Source organism: Gopherus evgoodei, chromosome 11 (genome assembly GCF_007399415.2).
Source record: "Gopherus evgoodei ecotype Sinaloan lineage chromosome 11, rGopEvg1_v1.p, whole genome shotgun sequence".
Lineage (NCBI taxonomy): Eukaryota > Metazoa > Chordata > Testudines > Testudinidae > Gopherus > Gopherus evgoodei.
The window spans coordinates 63,666,801-63,680,990 of NC_044332.1; the positions used below are offsets into that span (position 1 = coordinate 63,666,801).

Genomic DNA, 14,190 nt, shown 5'->3' on the forward strand with positions numbered 1-14,190 from the left:
ATCTCTCCCTCTGAGTCTAGTCTTGTCTGATGACGTCTCCCTCTGTTGGGCCCCCTTTGACCAGGATCCCCATCTTGTTCTCTCTAGCTGCTTACAGCTCTCAGCTCTAGTTTACTTGAGGCATGGTAGACCTTCCACTATCCCGGTCTGGTTCTGTGGCTCCCCACTGAAGCTCGGTCCTGGCTTACCGTCAGCATGGCTGCTCTCCGCTGCTCAGCTTCCTGGCTCTGGACTGCTGCTCTGGCTTCTCTGCCTCTGGGCTGCTGCACTCTCCCTGGCTCAGCTCGGGGTCCCAGGATCCCAACTCCTCTTAAATGCTTCCTCTTTCTCCTTGAATTGGGAGAGGGCCAACCAAAAAAACCACTGTTTCAGTAAGGAGCCAAGAGCCACCTTACATTATGAACACAATGTATATAATTCACACATACATTTTGCAAAGATTATGATGATCAGTGTGATACAGGCTTTCAGCAGAAACCTTACAGGACACTTTTTGTTGAGCTAGAATGTAAATACCAGATCCAGGGCATCCCTGTGACAATTATGCACTCTGTATACTCTGTCTGTTAGCATGAAGAAGTCCTCAGGTCATAATAGAGCAATACTGGAAAATACTTTTTGACCATTCAAATGGTTTAGGATGTTCTGGTTTTCCCAATGTATATTAAGGAGCCAGAAGATTGTTCTTTAGAACTTTTTCCTTTTGGAATAAAGGGATTAGGGTGAGAGAGAAGGCATCTGCCACTGGTATTTTTGTTTATATTCTCACATTCTGCTGTCTATCCTGTAGTTATAGATCCTGCTGTTCTGGAGCTTTGAAGGGAATAGATTTTGGGAGAGATCACATTAAGAAATAACATTAAAAGTTAAGAAAAAAAGCTTGAATGAAGGAGGGAACTCTCTCCTTGAGCCTCAGTAGCGTACATCTGTGTCAGATAAAGGCCTACTTCACTTTGATGGCAAAGCAACCACACAAAATTAAAAAGTCTAATTTTTAAAGATATATAGCACTATATAACATGTTACTCCCCTGATTTCCAAGACTCAATTCCTGAAGAACTTGGTTGTTACTGTCTCTATCATACAGCTTCACATTGATATAAATATATCTATAACGTCATCTCTGGAAAAGCTTCAAAAATACTACCAACATTAGTAGTACATTTTGAAACAGTAATAAAGAACAAAGGCATATTAATCACTATTGTCGGTAAGTTCAAGATTCAACAGTTGCCTAATTTAATAGTCTTGTTACAGGAAAATTATTCAGATGGAAGCAGCTTTTGAAAATTGCAATAAGCACAAAACCCAGTGTATAGCTTTTTTAAATTCATTGGGGGGTAGTAGTTTTTTATATTGTCAAAATCCACTACCAGGAAAGCTGCAATATGCTGCATAGCTGTTTGTCAGTGCCTGGGTTTATTTTCCTAAAGAAGTATTGATTACAGAATGAGAAACATTTAGTTTAACAGCAATCAATGAGGAACAGACAAAGGACATTCTGAAGTCTGAATCATTTTAAATTTAAACTAAAACATACAACCCAGAGTAATTATGATTAAATAATAAAATGATATATTTTTTGTAAGGTCACAATGTTCCCCCCCATTATTTATGGGACATATACACTTAACAATGTGCCTAATACAGACACAATATATACAATTACTATTATTATTCAACCTGTGTAAATAATTGATTTTTTTTTTGGTTCATTGGCTGAAACTAATGAACCCAAAATAAATTTGTTGTTGTCTGGGCAAAAATACAAAACAAAAAACTTCTCTCACTTGCAAAAAAAAAACAAAAACAAAAGTCAAACATAATATTTCATTCAATCTGAAAATAAATGTTTCATTAAGTTTTCGAGCATGTTTGACTGATTTTTTTTTTTTTTTATTATTACAAGCCAAGGACATTTGGAAACACCATTGCCAAGCAGTGTAGTGGTGGTAGCAGTGGCTGCTGCCTCCTTATCCTCTATTGCTCTGTCATTTGAAGCACACAACTGGGATATGGGAAACTCCTCTTCAAATTCTCACTCTGCCTGATTTGGGTCTATCACATTGTGGGTGATTGCCCTAGCCACTATTCTGGGATAAATCTCTCAATCTCTCCTGTGGAAGCTGTTCCACTTTGTGTAAAATACTTTAATAGTCATTGGAGCAGGGACTGGAACCGGTTTGGGGTAGGGCTCTCCTTCCAAGTGAATCCCATAACCATTATGCTCTATAGAATGTGTAGGACAGGTGTAGGTAAAGATCTCCTGTCCAATCTTTCCTGGCTGCCTTTATAACTAATATCTAATCTAATTTTTAATGTAGCTCTTGCATTTTCTCCAATATAAACAAACCTCCTTGCAACCCCCTTCACATACATTCTGTGGTCTAAGTGGTCTAAACAAAATCAACATTTGTACATACACAAATTTATTTGCAAATTCCTTACTATGTATTTGTGTAACTCTACCACTTTTGCAAATAAATCATTGAATTTACACGGGCAAACATTCCCCATGCAAATCTAGCACAATTGATTGCAAGCTGCTTTGGGCATGTGCATTTTATTATTTTGGTGCACAAGTGATATTGCACAAAGAAGTATGTCCAATAATTTGAATGTGCATTCTTGTGTGTACACAAATGGCAATCTGGTTGAGGTCCATTTGAAAATTTGACCCAAGACATTCGAAAATGCTAGACTTTACTAAAAGCAAGAATCTAATATCCACTCTTCAGTGTGAATCTTCTGGTTAGTAGTTTATTATGCTCCTAACCACTACATCAGGCAATAATTTTATTATGGCATGGTTATTATGGAGAATTGTTAACGAACTTCAGAAGTTATGCATTTAACATATGTACACACTGCATATACACTACTATAAACAACTCTTAATTTAGAATAGCAATGACTTAAAAAAACTTTTTTATATATAGACAAATAGTTTTGAGAGAGAATTATCTTCTTGTCTTGGTTTAAAACCTCCAGAAAAGCATTTGCTAGCAGTCAGTATTAATTGCAAAGAAATTGTGTCCTTGTTTTCAAAATGCTTAAAAATATGTCAACAGTTAATATGAATTTATTAGGATTAGTAGCTTTATCAAACAACCTTAACTTGTGTTTTAATACTTTGCAGGCTATTGCTGCCATAATTATTCTTGTATTTTAGGAGAATTAATAGTTACCATAGAAAATCCACTGTCTAATTTCTCCTTCGGGTTACATGTATTCAGAAAAGAAATAAACACAGGAACACAAAGGACTGAATTCTCATATATACTGAGGCCCTCTTTCCCTACTCTAGGAGTGTAAATTACATTTATGCCCACTTTAAAGCCCTTTTTATATTTAAATAGAAATGTCCAACAAAGCCTTAGTGTACATGGGCCAAAAGGTGAAGATAATAGACTTAGACGAGGTGTGGTAGTGGTAGAAGCTATGTGACAGGTTAGGAAACCATAGAGAACAATTTATTGTTTTAACTCCCATTGAGCTCAGTGGGATTTGAGAAGTTGAGCACTTTTTGGGGGAGACACTATCACCTCACTGGATTGGGTCTTTGGTCATTAATAAATCTGAGAATACAATAATGAGCCAATAATTTACAGAACAAATTTAGCCTGTCTTTCTCTTTGTGGGATATCAAAGAGGAGGTCAGAATTTCTGCAAATGTATTCACCATTTGAATGTAGTCAAACATTTTTCTCAAATTTTGTGTTGATCGTGAATATTCCAGATTGAAATTGTGTTGCTTAAATGTGATTGGTCACATGGGATTGTTTCTATTCCTGGACTGGAAGAGAACAGAAGCACTTCTGGTAAGAATGTTTACACATGCAAATTTAAAATATGATTTTTTGCAAATATTCATGCATGTAACTCTTCAGTTTTGTTCACAATATCTAGCCTGTAAAACTAGATCACTCAAACATTCACAGAGAGTGAATACAAACAGTGCTGAGATCATGTGCAAAATAAATTCACTTTAAAATTATGACTCATAGTTGTTGGGAAATAGTTGTGGTATTTGATCAACCAATCTCTAAACACATGAAAAGAGATTCTTTTTGGGTCAAAAACCAGACTGAAAACCATGGTGGAGATTTTGCAAGAAGTGTTCAAAGATGAGTCAGAATACTTTCTTCAGAAGCTTGCTGATGACAGGTTTCAGAGGGGTAGCTGTGTTAGTTTGTATCAGCAAAAACAACTCCCAGGGGTCCTTGCAGCACTTTAGTAAATTTGTTAGTCTCTAAGGTGCCACTAGGACTGCTTGTAGTTTTTGCTAATGAAAGGAAAGCTGGAGATAGAGTAGCCATTAGCAAGCAAGTAGGTGAAGTGAGAATTATTTTTAAAAGGGGGCGTGATAGCAGCATTCCTGAGTGCAGGGAAGAGGAACCCCGGATGATGGGGAAAATAGTAAGAAGAGAAGGAAGGAAAGCTCCAACTAGAGAAAATTGTGGCAAGAGTTTGTGCAGATAACTTCATTGACAAGATAACCATGGTTTCCTAGTGTTTTAAAAAAATATGACTTTTGTTTCTATTTTCATTTTTCTTAATTTCCCATCAAACCTGTTGCACTCATGTATCCCGCTTCATTATGTTTATACTCACTATGGAACCTTAAACATGGAACTAGCTAATGCTTTTCTGTTCACACTCAATCACTTTGCTCAGTAGTAAATTTTAACAGGAGAGCTACAAACAGAATTTTGTAGGTGATTCAGGAATGCTGAATCTATTTCCATCACAAACAAACCTCTTTATCTTGTCTAGCCTTTCTGTGGGCTGGGTTTGCTTCTTCTGTCTCACCATTTTGTTCTCTTTTTGGTTGGAAGGAAAATATTGTCCTTATTTTTGTAGGTGAGATTAGTATTGCTGAGCGACACTTTCAGTGTATACTGCACATAAGTGACTTATATCCTGAATTCTGCAGACTCGAGTCCTTTGCATCTTTAATTTTGGATAAACTAGACACACACACACACACACAACACCAATAAAATAACACTGATTGCAAAGTCAAGCATTCATAATTTAGGAAATGTCGGAATTAAGGTTGGTAGTGCAACCTCAGTTCAGCCCACTTGCATATATGCATTTATAAAGTCTTGTCCGACATCCCAGAGGATCTGTGGTAAAGTCAGGAAAAGAACTCGGCTGTTTTGGATCCCAGTCCAGTGCTTTGCATACAAAAGAACATCCTTTCTGTGCTTGTATCCCTCTGCCTCATTCATTGTCCATCTTATGCACTGAAGGAAGTATGTGTCCTGCACAACTAATAGTATGTAATCATGTAATTAAAAGCTTATATCATAATGCATACTCACAATGGAGCTGAATTAAGTTTTCTCTGGAAATCTTCAGTTTAATAGTTCCTAACTTTGCACATTTGCATTGCAACCTTATTGTTCTTTTAATGTAATTTGTAAGGTACTTTTTATAGGGTGTTTTTTTTTTAAAGCAAGCTGACAAAACAGAAATGCTATCATGTCGAGCCATACTGATCCTCCTGTATTGGTCATCAGCAGCATATGAACCTTTAGTTGCATAATGCATACTTCTACTACATTAGTTAAAGGAGTAACCAATAGCAGTAATAGGCTGTTATCCTGTATGAGTCCCAGGCATTTGTGACATACATGTTGCCAGTGGCTTACAGAGTTCTTCATTGGACAGTGGATGAATACTTGCAATCAGGAATCTTGGGCACTATTCTTTGCTGTGGAAAGGGGAGTGTAGTTTGGTGATTACTGGAAGCATGGCCACATATATGGATCTGACACAATCATTCTGTAAGGCAGTGTGGCTGAGTAGCCGAAATCTGGGTTATATTCTTTGCTTTGCCTGAAGTGACCTTGTAGAACCTATCAATTATCAGATCTGTAAAATGGAGGGAATGATACTTACTCATCTACTACCTAATTAAGGGGTATGAGGCTTTGCTGAATAATAACACCTTTAAAGTACACAGAATTATTGATATCAGTCAGGAGGGAGGGGCTCAGACCACTAGGAAAACTGGATTTCCAGACAGAAGACCTTGTACAAACATGGAAGCCAGAACAGAGTCTATATACAGAGCTTAATATAGGGACTAAAGATGAGAAGATGAAGGTAAAGCTTTTTTACTGTTTCATTGGGGAGGGGGGAGTTGGGAAAAGGATGAGACATAGCCAACAAAACACTGGAACAGCTGTTGAGCGTTTTGATGAGTACTGTGACCCCAGATAGAATGATACAGTAGAGAGATACTGGATTTTTTTTTAACCCACTGCCAAGAAGTAGAAGTAGGAATATACTAACTGTACAGACCTGGGAATTCTGCCATCCACATGCAACTTTGGAGACGTTAAAGATTCCTTAATTAAAGACAGGAGCCTTTGTGGGAAATGTGATTCCAGCTCACAAGAGAGATTGTTGAGAGTAACAGATCTGACTGCAGAGAAAGGACTCCAAATAGCAAGGGCAGGTAAACAATCCAAGCAAAGGATCAAAACAATAACAGCCACTGGTGGAGAACAAGTTTAGAGGCTCAAGCTAAAGGAACCCAGGAATCAGGAGAGAGACAGACTGATCATGGATGCAGATGACATGATTCAGTGTATATAGTGTGGAAAGCAACACTGATGCAAAGCCAGCAACCCATACATGTGCTCAGATAGAGAAGGAACTGCTGGCTGTTGTCTTTGGAATGGAACAATTCTATCAGTTCACCCTTAGGCACAAGATAGATGTGAGGCAGACCACAAGCTGCTAGAAAGCAGCAGGAACTACTCCTGAGTGACACCAATGCATATTACTGGATCTGTGCTATGAGGTGAGGATAAGGTACTGCCCAGGAAAGTCATGACTTGTGGTAGATACAGTGATCAGAGCATACCTTCCAAAGTAGAGCAGAGATGGAGCAGGAGATATTGTAGCATGTTCATAGACTACTGTCATATCTCTGAGGGGAGGCTCCAGGCAATCCAAAAACAGCACCAACCAGGCTGGGATGCTACAGGCAGCAAAACTTTAATACTTAAGAGCTGGGCAGATCTCAAGGAGAAAGTCCCACAGGAGGCTGCCCTGTGCTACCAGATCAGAGATGAGCTGTGTGCGCAAGATGGGGATTTTGTTTAAAAGAAACTGAGCAGTACTCTGATCAGATTTAAGAATTGACATCATTAGATGGATACACACCTCACACCTAGGGATAGAGGTATGCATGATATGAAGCAGGGAGTGTACCTGTATGTGGCCCCCCTTTCCTCCCTGGGTTACTCAGGAGCAGGCAACACTCATCTGTGTTGTAAAGTGTGCCTACATGTAGGACAGACATAGATGCCCAATTGAGAGCGACATGGAACAGTGCAAGGAGAGAAAAGAGTATAGGGATCAGCCACAGAAGGAGACTCTACAGCCCCAGGAAATCTGAATCTGACCCTGGGAAAAGGCTGGATTACAGACATATTCACTCTTAGTAGCAGACGTACATGGTTACAGTAAGTTAGTACTCCATTTTCTGGGAGAAGGACTGTATGGAGTACTCTCAGGCAAGACCTGTGATCTGGAAACTGATGGTGCATTTTGTAAGGTACAACATACCCAGCATGCTATATTCAGACAATGGGCCACAGTACTCTGCATCTGAATTTGAATGATTCAGCATCAAATTGAAATTTTAACACAAGGTATCTTCTCCTGGGTAACCAAAAAGAAATGGGAAGGCAGAGCCAGTAGTAATGTTGGCAAAGAGACTGAACAGACTGACTGAACAGACAGAAAGGGGTCCGTTGCTGACAACGTTGGACCATCGCGATACAGCCTTCTGTGGACTAGTTATTAGCCTAGCACAGGGACTGATGGGCATGGGGCCAGAGAACCAAGACTCTGCTTCCCATGAGGGGTAGTCTGTTGCAGCAGACTGTGGAGACATACAAAGAAATAATGAACAAGACACAGGCAGTTAAGAGAATGCCAAGCTAAGCTTATAACTTACTCCTACAGTGGAGTCAAGGCCTGAGTCCACTGTACAGAGGTGATCAGGTCTGGCTCCAACCTTCGAATAGCCATACAAAGCAATTGCAAAAGCAGCAGTGCAAATTGCAGTGGGTTACAGATCACATGACGTGGTTATGTACTCAGGACAGCAGTGGAGACAAGACTGAAGACCACTGCAGAGTAGCAGCAGACGGCTGGTACACCCAGACAAACAGGGCAAGGTCAAGACCAGGAAGACTCAGAAAGAGCCTTAGCTGTCCTGATGTAGAAGTGAGAAGAAACAAGATATATGGACAATGCAGATGGACAACAGGATGCCACCCACCAGAATGAAGACAGCAACAGATGGAAGCAAGTCCCACACAAATAGTGATAACACAAACAAGAAGTGGGACACTTGTTAGAGGAATAGCACCCTAGGACTGTGGGTAGTGGCAAAGGCCATGTCTCTGTGGTGGGCTATGTACTAGTCACCTCTGGCCTTACCAAGTCAGCAAATGCTTGCACATGGTGCATAATAAAATTGTTAAAAGGAAAGATGCAGCATGCTGCATGGAACTTGGAGGGAGGAGCACAGTTTTCAGGAGGGAAGAGTTTGGAGGAGGGACCAAATAGTCAGGAGGTGTGCACATGGCTAGAATTCTAGCTGCAGCATTTCTGTAAATAGTTTTCCTAATAAAGAACCAGTTTAGTTTTAGAAACATGGAATCTTTTATGTTACAGTATTACCCTGCATGCAATACATGAAATGCACATCAACCTGCTGGAGTCAACTCCCTTAACTTTGCCTGAACCATGTGCTTGCTAGGATTGAATGTGCTTGTGGGCAGTCCCTGGCTTATTGCAGGCAATTCTTGCTTAGTACAGGCATGACAGTTCAGCTCTTCACCCAGTAATTTCTCCTTTTCTCTGGATCAGCCCCCACTGGGCCTTAAGCATACAGATTAAGCAGCCAGACATTTCTCTTTCATTTCATTTTCATTTTCACAGCTGTCTTCTGGCTCCAGGAGTTCCTTTCTTAAGCCCCCCATATGGCAAGAGAGATACATCTATAATTCAGGCTATCATCAAAAGCATTTAGCATTGGCCAAGCTCTGCTCCTATTGGAATCATTAAGCATTTCCCCATTGACTTCAACAAGAACAGTTAGGCAAATACTGAGCACTTTTGAAAATCTCACTCAGTATTTTTAAGCATGAATTACTCCTCCATGCTCTCATATATTCAGGATTCTTGTAGTGTGAGGTGCTGCGCACCTTCTGCCAGATGTTGAGCACTCTCAACTCCCAGTGAAGTCAGATGAGAGCCTGGTACTGTTGCGCATCTTGGAGAATCGGGGTCTGTGGCAGAACATTAATTGGATAATTTAATTAGAACAAGAATTTATTTTCCAATAATTTGTTTCCTATTTTGAAAATTTCCATCTTTGAGATACTAGGTATGGCTAACTAGACAGAAGCTCTGTATTCTCTGCACAATTCCTCATATTTTTCCACAAGTATATAGATATTTCATTTAATTCCTTGCCAGCCTTCCTTTGTGGCATCTGCTTATTTATCACTGTCTTTAAGATCCCTTATCCACTTTGTAGTGCTCATATTTTTGGTCCCTTGGTTACTGCTATTATAAATTATTATTCAGCAAGATTTATAGCTGTGAGACTTGTATATGTAATCTCCTCTGTTTAATGGCTTAACAGTAAGAAACCTTTGTTATTTTGTAATGAAACCATATGTATAATTTCTTGATACATTTTTTGTGGGTATGTCATAAAAATTTAGGTCAGTAACAGACCTACATCAAAATCTTTGACAGGCCACAAATTGCACCACATCATGTTTACAGTGATTTTCAAAGTCTATAAATGGTGTACGTAATGTAATTTTATGATGCTTTTGCCTTTTCATAGTCAGCTGATGCCTGAGCCCTTTCTCTACTAGAACATTGATTAATTGATCCATTTCTTATTGATCTATTTGATGCTGTCTCATTTAGATGCTTGTGGAATAATCAAATACAATCAGAATGTAATTTCTGTGTTGTAGGATCTCATGGATAGTGCGTGTATTTTTTTTATGGTTCCAACAGTGGGTTTTGAAGCTGCTGCTTTTTTTGGGGGGGCTGTAAGTCATTTGTAACCTTTTGTTTGAAATAGGCTTTTGAATTCACTAGTTTTTGGAGCTGAGGTTAAGAGGCTAATAAGAATTAGCATGTTATAAATGACATGTACAGTAGGTACAGTATGCTGGAGGTACTCCATTTTTAGTCTGTGTTTTCAAAACTCTTTACCTAAATATGTCTTTATAGTGGAGGGTGTTCTTATTACATTTCTGAAACCTCTCTCTCTTTCTTTTTGGCTTGGTACCTAGATTTTTAAAGCTAGATTTTTACCATTGTATTTTATAAAAATAAAATAAAGTCTGCTCCATTGATGGAGGATGGGGAGAGAGACTTGTGATTTTAAAGGCCTGTTTTGTTGATTTCAATGAGTCTGTGAGCCAAAGTAGAGCAGCTCAGACAGGGATATTTTACGGCAGTCTTGTAGATTTGTGACCCTACCAAATCCTAAAATCTTCCGTCTCCCTAATAATTTGCATTAACAAACTGAACACTGAACACAAAGAACAAGTGGAAAAATTAGATTTTTTTCTTTTATTCTTTTTTGTGTGTATGTGCATTCAGTGTAGGATATTGGATATGGAACAGTGGAAAAGTAAAAGTCCTTATTGCTTGAGAAGTTTAACACACAAGTAAAAACTTAGAAATCATATTGTAGAAGGGAAATGGACTAGATAGCTTACTGTGTTAGGTCTTTTTTCCATCTCTAATTTATATTATTCTAATTGTAGCATTAATTTGATTAAATATCCAAATCAAACACACTTGACCTTTTCCTTATGACATTTCATAAGTTTTACTATCTTTATCTTTAAAAGGAAACACCTTTATTTTTTAAACGTGGACACATACAACTAATATATAACCTCTGGTGATATATTTTTCAGCGCGAGAAGCTGATACATGAGTTGGAGGAAGAAAGACATTTGAGACTTGACAGTGAAAAAAGATTACGGGAGGTGACATTAGAGTCAGAACGTAACAGAGCTCAAATGCGTGGATTGCAGGAGCAGTTTTCGAGGTACGTTGTGATGGTAAACTTTATTCACAATATAGAAAGATAGTTTTGATACAAAAGTGCCTGAAACCCTCTGACAGTGTGCTCAACATGAAAGGAGGCAAAACCTCTCATATATTTGGAATATCCATTATGCTTCTGGGTAAATGATTTATACGGCCTATAGAATTTAAGAGGATTATACCTTGTTGTAGAATTCCATAGGATAGTGTAAACAAAATCTGTGGAAATGCAATTACTATCTGTTATATTTCCCTAGTATGTTTCTGGAAGATCACAGCTCAAGAAATGTATGCCGTGGCCAAGTCAAAGTTACATTTTCTTTATTATTCGATATGATGAAAAAACACTGTGCCTTCATCACCAATTGAAAAAAATTCTTTTAAAAATAATTTAATAAAATATGATAATTTCTTATGATCCACTGTCAAATATATAATATCCTAATGGGTACAGGCTATTTCCCTGTTTCAGCATACTTTAGGCCTGTTTCTGCATTGACTTTAATGGAATACTGTGCTTGGGTAGGAGTCCACCCATTTGGATGTAATTACAGGATTGGGTCCTGAACTTATTTCCATAGTCAAACACTTAAAACTGAAATGGCTGAGACATGGAATAGAGTGCTGTATGGTTTTTATAATACACAATGAGTCTTTTACTGCAATTCTGAGTGGCTTCTATTCACATGGAGAAGAGCAAGCAGAATCTGAACTGAAAGCAGAGTTTCACTTTGTATGGTGTCCAATGAGACAGTGTTTGAGTATCAACTATTTCTCTCACAAAGTTCCATTTAGTTCATACAATGAAAGTGAGCTGTCTTTTCGTACAGCACTTAGCAGAATGGAGTCTTGGTCCAAGACTGGGGCAATACAAATAAATAATACAATTATAGATGGCCAATATTTTGGAAATGTTAGGAAAATATATTTCTGTTTTTGTCAAAAGTTGATGAGAACTTTTCATGAAAAATATTGAAAACACATCACACCTTTTTTGAGGTTCCAGCATGGTGTTCTCTTTAGATGAGTCCCATCAAATAATTCACAGTAATTTAAATCCATCCACTGAACGTAGCTGGTTGGGATTTTTTTTCCTGTTTCTTTTGAATCTTAGTTTCTGGAAAAAGTGCTTAAGCTCCTGATTATAAAACAATAGTTTTGCTGAATTTAAAACTCCCTGAATTATTTAAGGTTATGCAGTACTGCTAGCATGTGTTGTGTCTTTTTGCCATAAATTTGTAACTGGATTTTGTGACTGAAATTTTCCAATGTTTCATGCACAAATCTCTTTACCATTCCTTTAAAAACGTTTGACTAAATCTCCAATTGCTCAACAAAATCACTATCTTTGCTGTTAATGAAAATCCCTATTTGTATGGTAAATTAATCCATTTCTTTCCTTCCCATTTCTTTTCACAATGTCCTCTTCCTCACAGTGTAGCTGTTTTAAAACAGATTTAGTGAAACTGGTGCAAACCTTTGTGTGGACACTTTTATATTTGTTTAAAAGTGGTTAAATTTGCTTTGCACCAATACATTTTCCAGTGCAAGCTAAATCAATATAAGCCTGTATTAAACTGTTTTAAGAACATCCACAGGTAGTTTTGTACCCGTTTAACAAAACACACCTATTGTCAATAGCAAAACTCCCACTGATTTCAGTGGGATAGGATTTTATCACTTGTATGTAGACCAGGTCTTTGGAAGACAGGACTACATTGTTTTAAACTCCATTTCCATTTGGAGTGTCACCTTTGTAACCATGAGGGCTAAAAACTTCCCTCTTTTTTTTATGCTGCAGAAGATTATGGTGCACACATCATATAGATTTATCTCTGGACAAGTGAAATTTCCAGCCCCATATTAGTAGAGGGCTGATGCTGGTGAAGTCCTGTGCCCCATGGCAGTAGTGTAGTTGAGGGGAAACTCAGGTAAATGGAGATTATCTACTTCTTATTTGGAGAATATGAAGTTTAGTTTAGGTTAGTTTACCCATTTCTTTTTTTCCTAACTACATCACTGTTCCACAGTGATATCATGTCAGTTGAGGAATTGAAGGAAAGAAAAAAAATTACATTGTACCAAAAAAATGTGTCTGGTGAGGATGCAGAGACTTAAGGGGAAAATGAAAGCACTTTTAACAGTAAATGCATGCTATCTGGGAAAGGATTTTGTGTACCCAAATCTTCTGTCTTTCAAAAGAGAACAGAAAATCTGAGAGAAAAGCAGGTAGCATATCATAGCTTTGCAAATCTGCATATCTCTGTTACTGAGTAAGTGTATATATTCATGCCTATGCATTCCATGCAATACAGTAATTTAAACAGAGATTTGGAGCAGGTGCTCAATCTGTCTTTCTCCCTTTCATAAAAATATTTTCTCCACATCTTTAGAAGAAAGAAACATGACACTGTAAACTGACCTTTTGTAATCAGCGTCAGAAAGCTCTGTTCATATCTTAAATTACGTGAAAACGTTCACCTACCTATAAGCATTCAATTTTGAGTGCACAGTCCTCTGTGCGAGAGTCCAGAAGCAGGCTTTCTTTTGTATTAATTAAATCCCAACATCTACTCAGTCAGCAATATTTCTGGCTGAGATTACCCCCAAAATCAAAGTCTTTCCTTTTAACATCTGTAAAAATCTAGACCAGGGGGGCTGATTTTAATTTATGAGCTGATTTTCAGTGTCACTGGTCCGAGGGGCTCTGCATTTTAATTTTAAATGAAGCTTCTTAAACATTTTAAAAACCTTATTTACTTTACATACAACAGTAGTTTAGTTATATAATATAGACATATAGAGAGACCTTCTAAAAAGGTTAAAATGTATTACTGGCACGCGAAACCTTAAGTTAATGAATAAATGAAGACTCGGCACAGCACTTCTGAAAGGTTGCCGACCCCTGATCTAGACCCTTAAAATGACGCCGTGGCTACAGTTTTAATATAAATGTTTGACAGTTACTGTGGAAGAAGGAAAACATTTTTAACAAAACAAACATTCTGTACCTGGATTATATAGTGTACTGTGCAGATACGAGCAATTTTACTATTAGATGTAGTA

General features: G+C 37.9%; 1 protein-coding gene across 3 annotated transcripts in view; it reads left to right on the top strand.

Moving 5' to 3' along the window:
* Window positions 1-14,190, top strand: part of NCKAP5 (NCK associated protein 5) — a 375,692-nt gene that overhangs the window by 75,034 nt on the left and 286,468 nt on the right. For 2 of the 3 annotated variants that reach the window (XM_030580667.1, XM_030580666.1), the window contains exon 3: window positions 10,992-11,125. The exons of the other annotated variant lie outside the window; for it this stretch is intronic. In XM_030580667.1, the coding sequence (XP_030436527.1) occupies window positions 10,992-11,125 (134 nt within the window). The remainder of the gene's footprint in view (window positions 1-10,991; window positions 11,126-14,190) is intronic. 3 annotated transcript variants of the gene reach the window in all.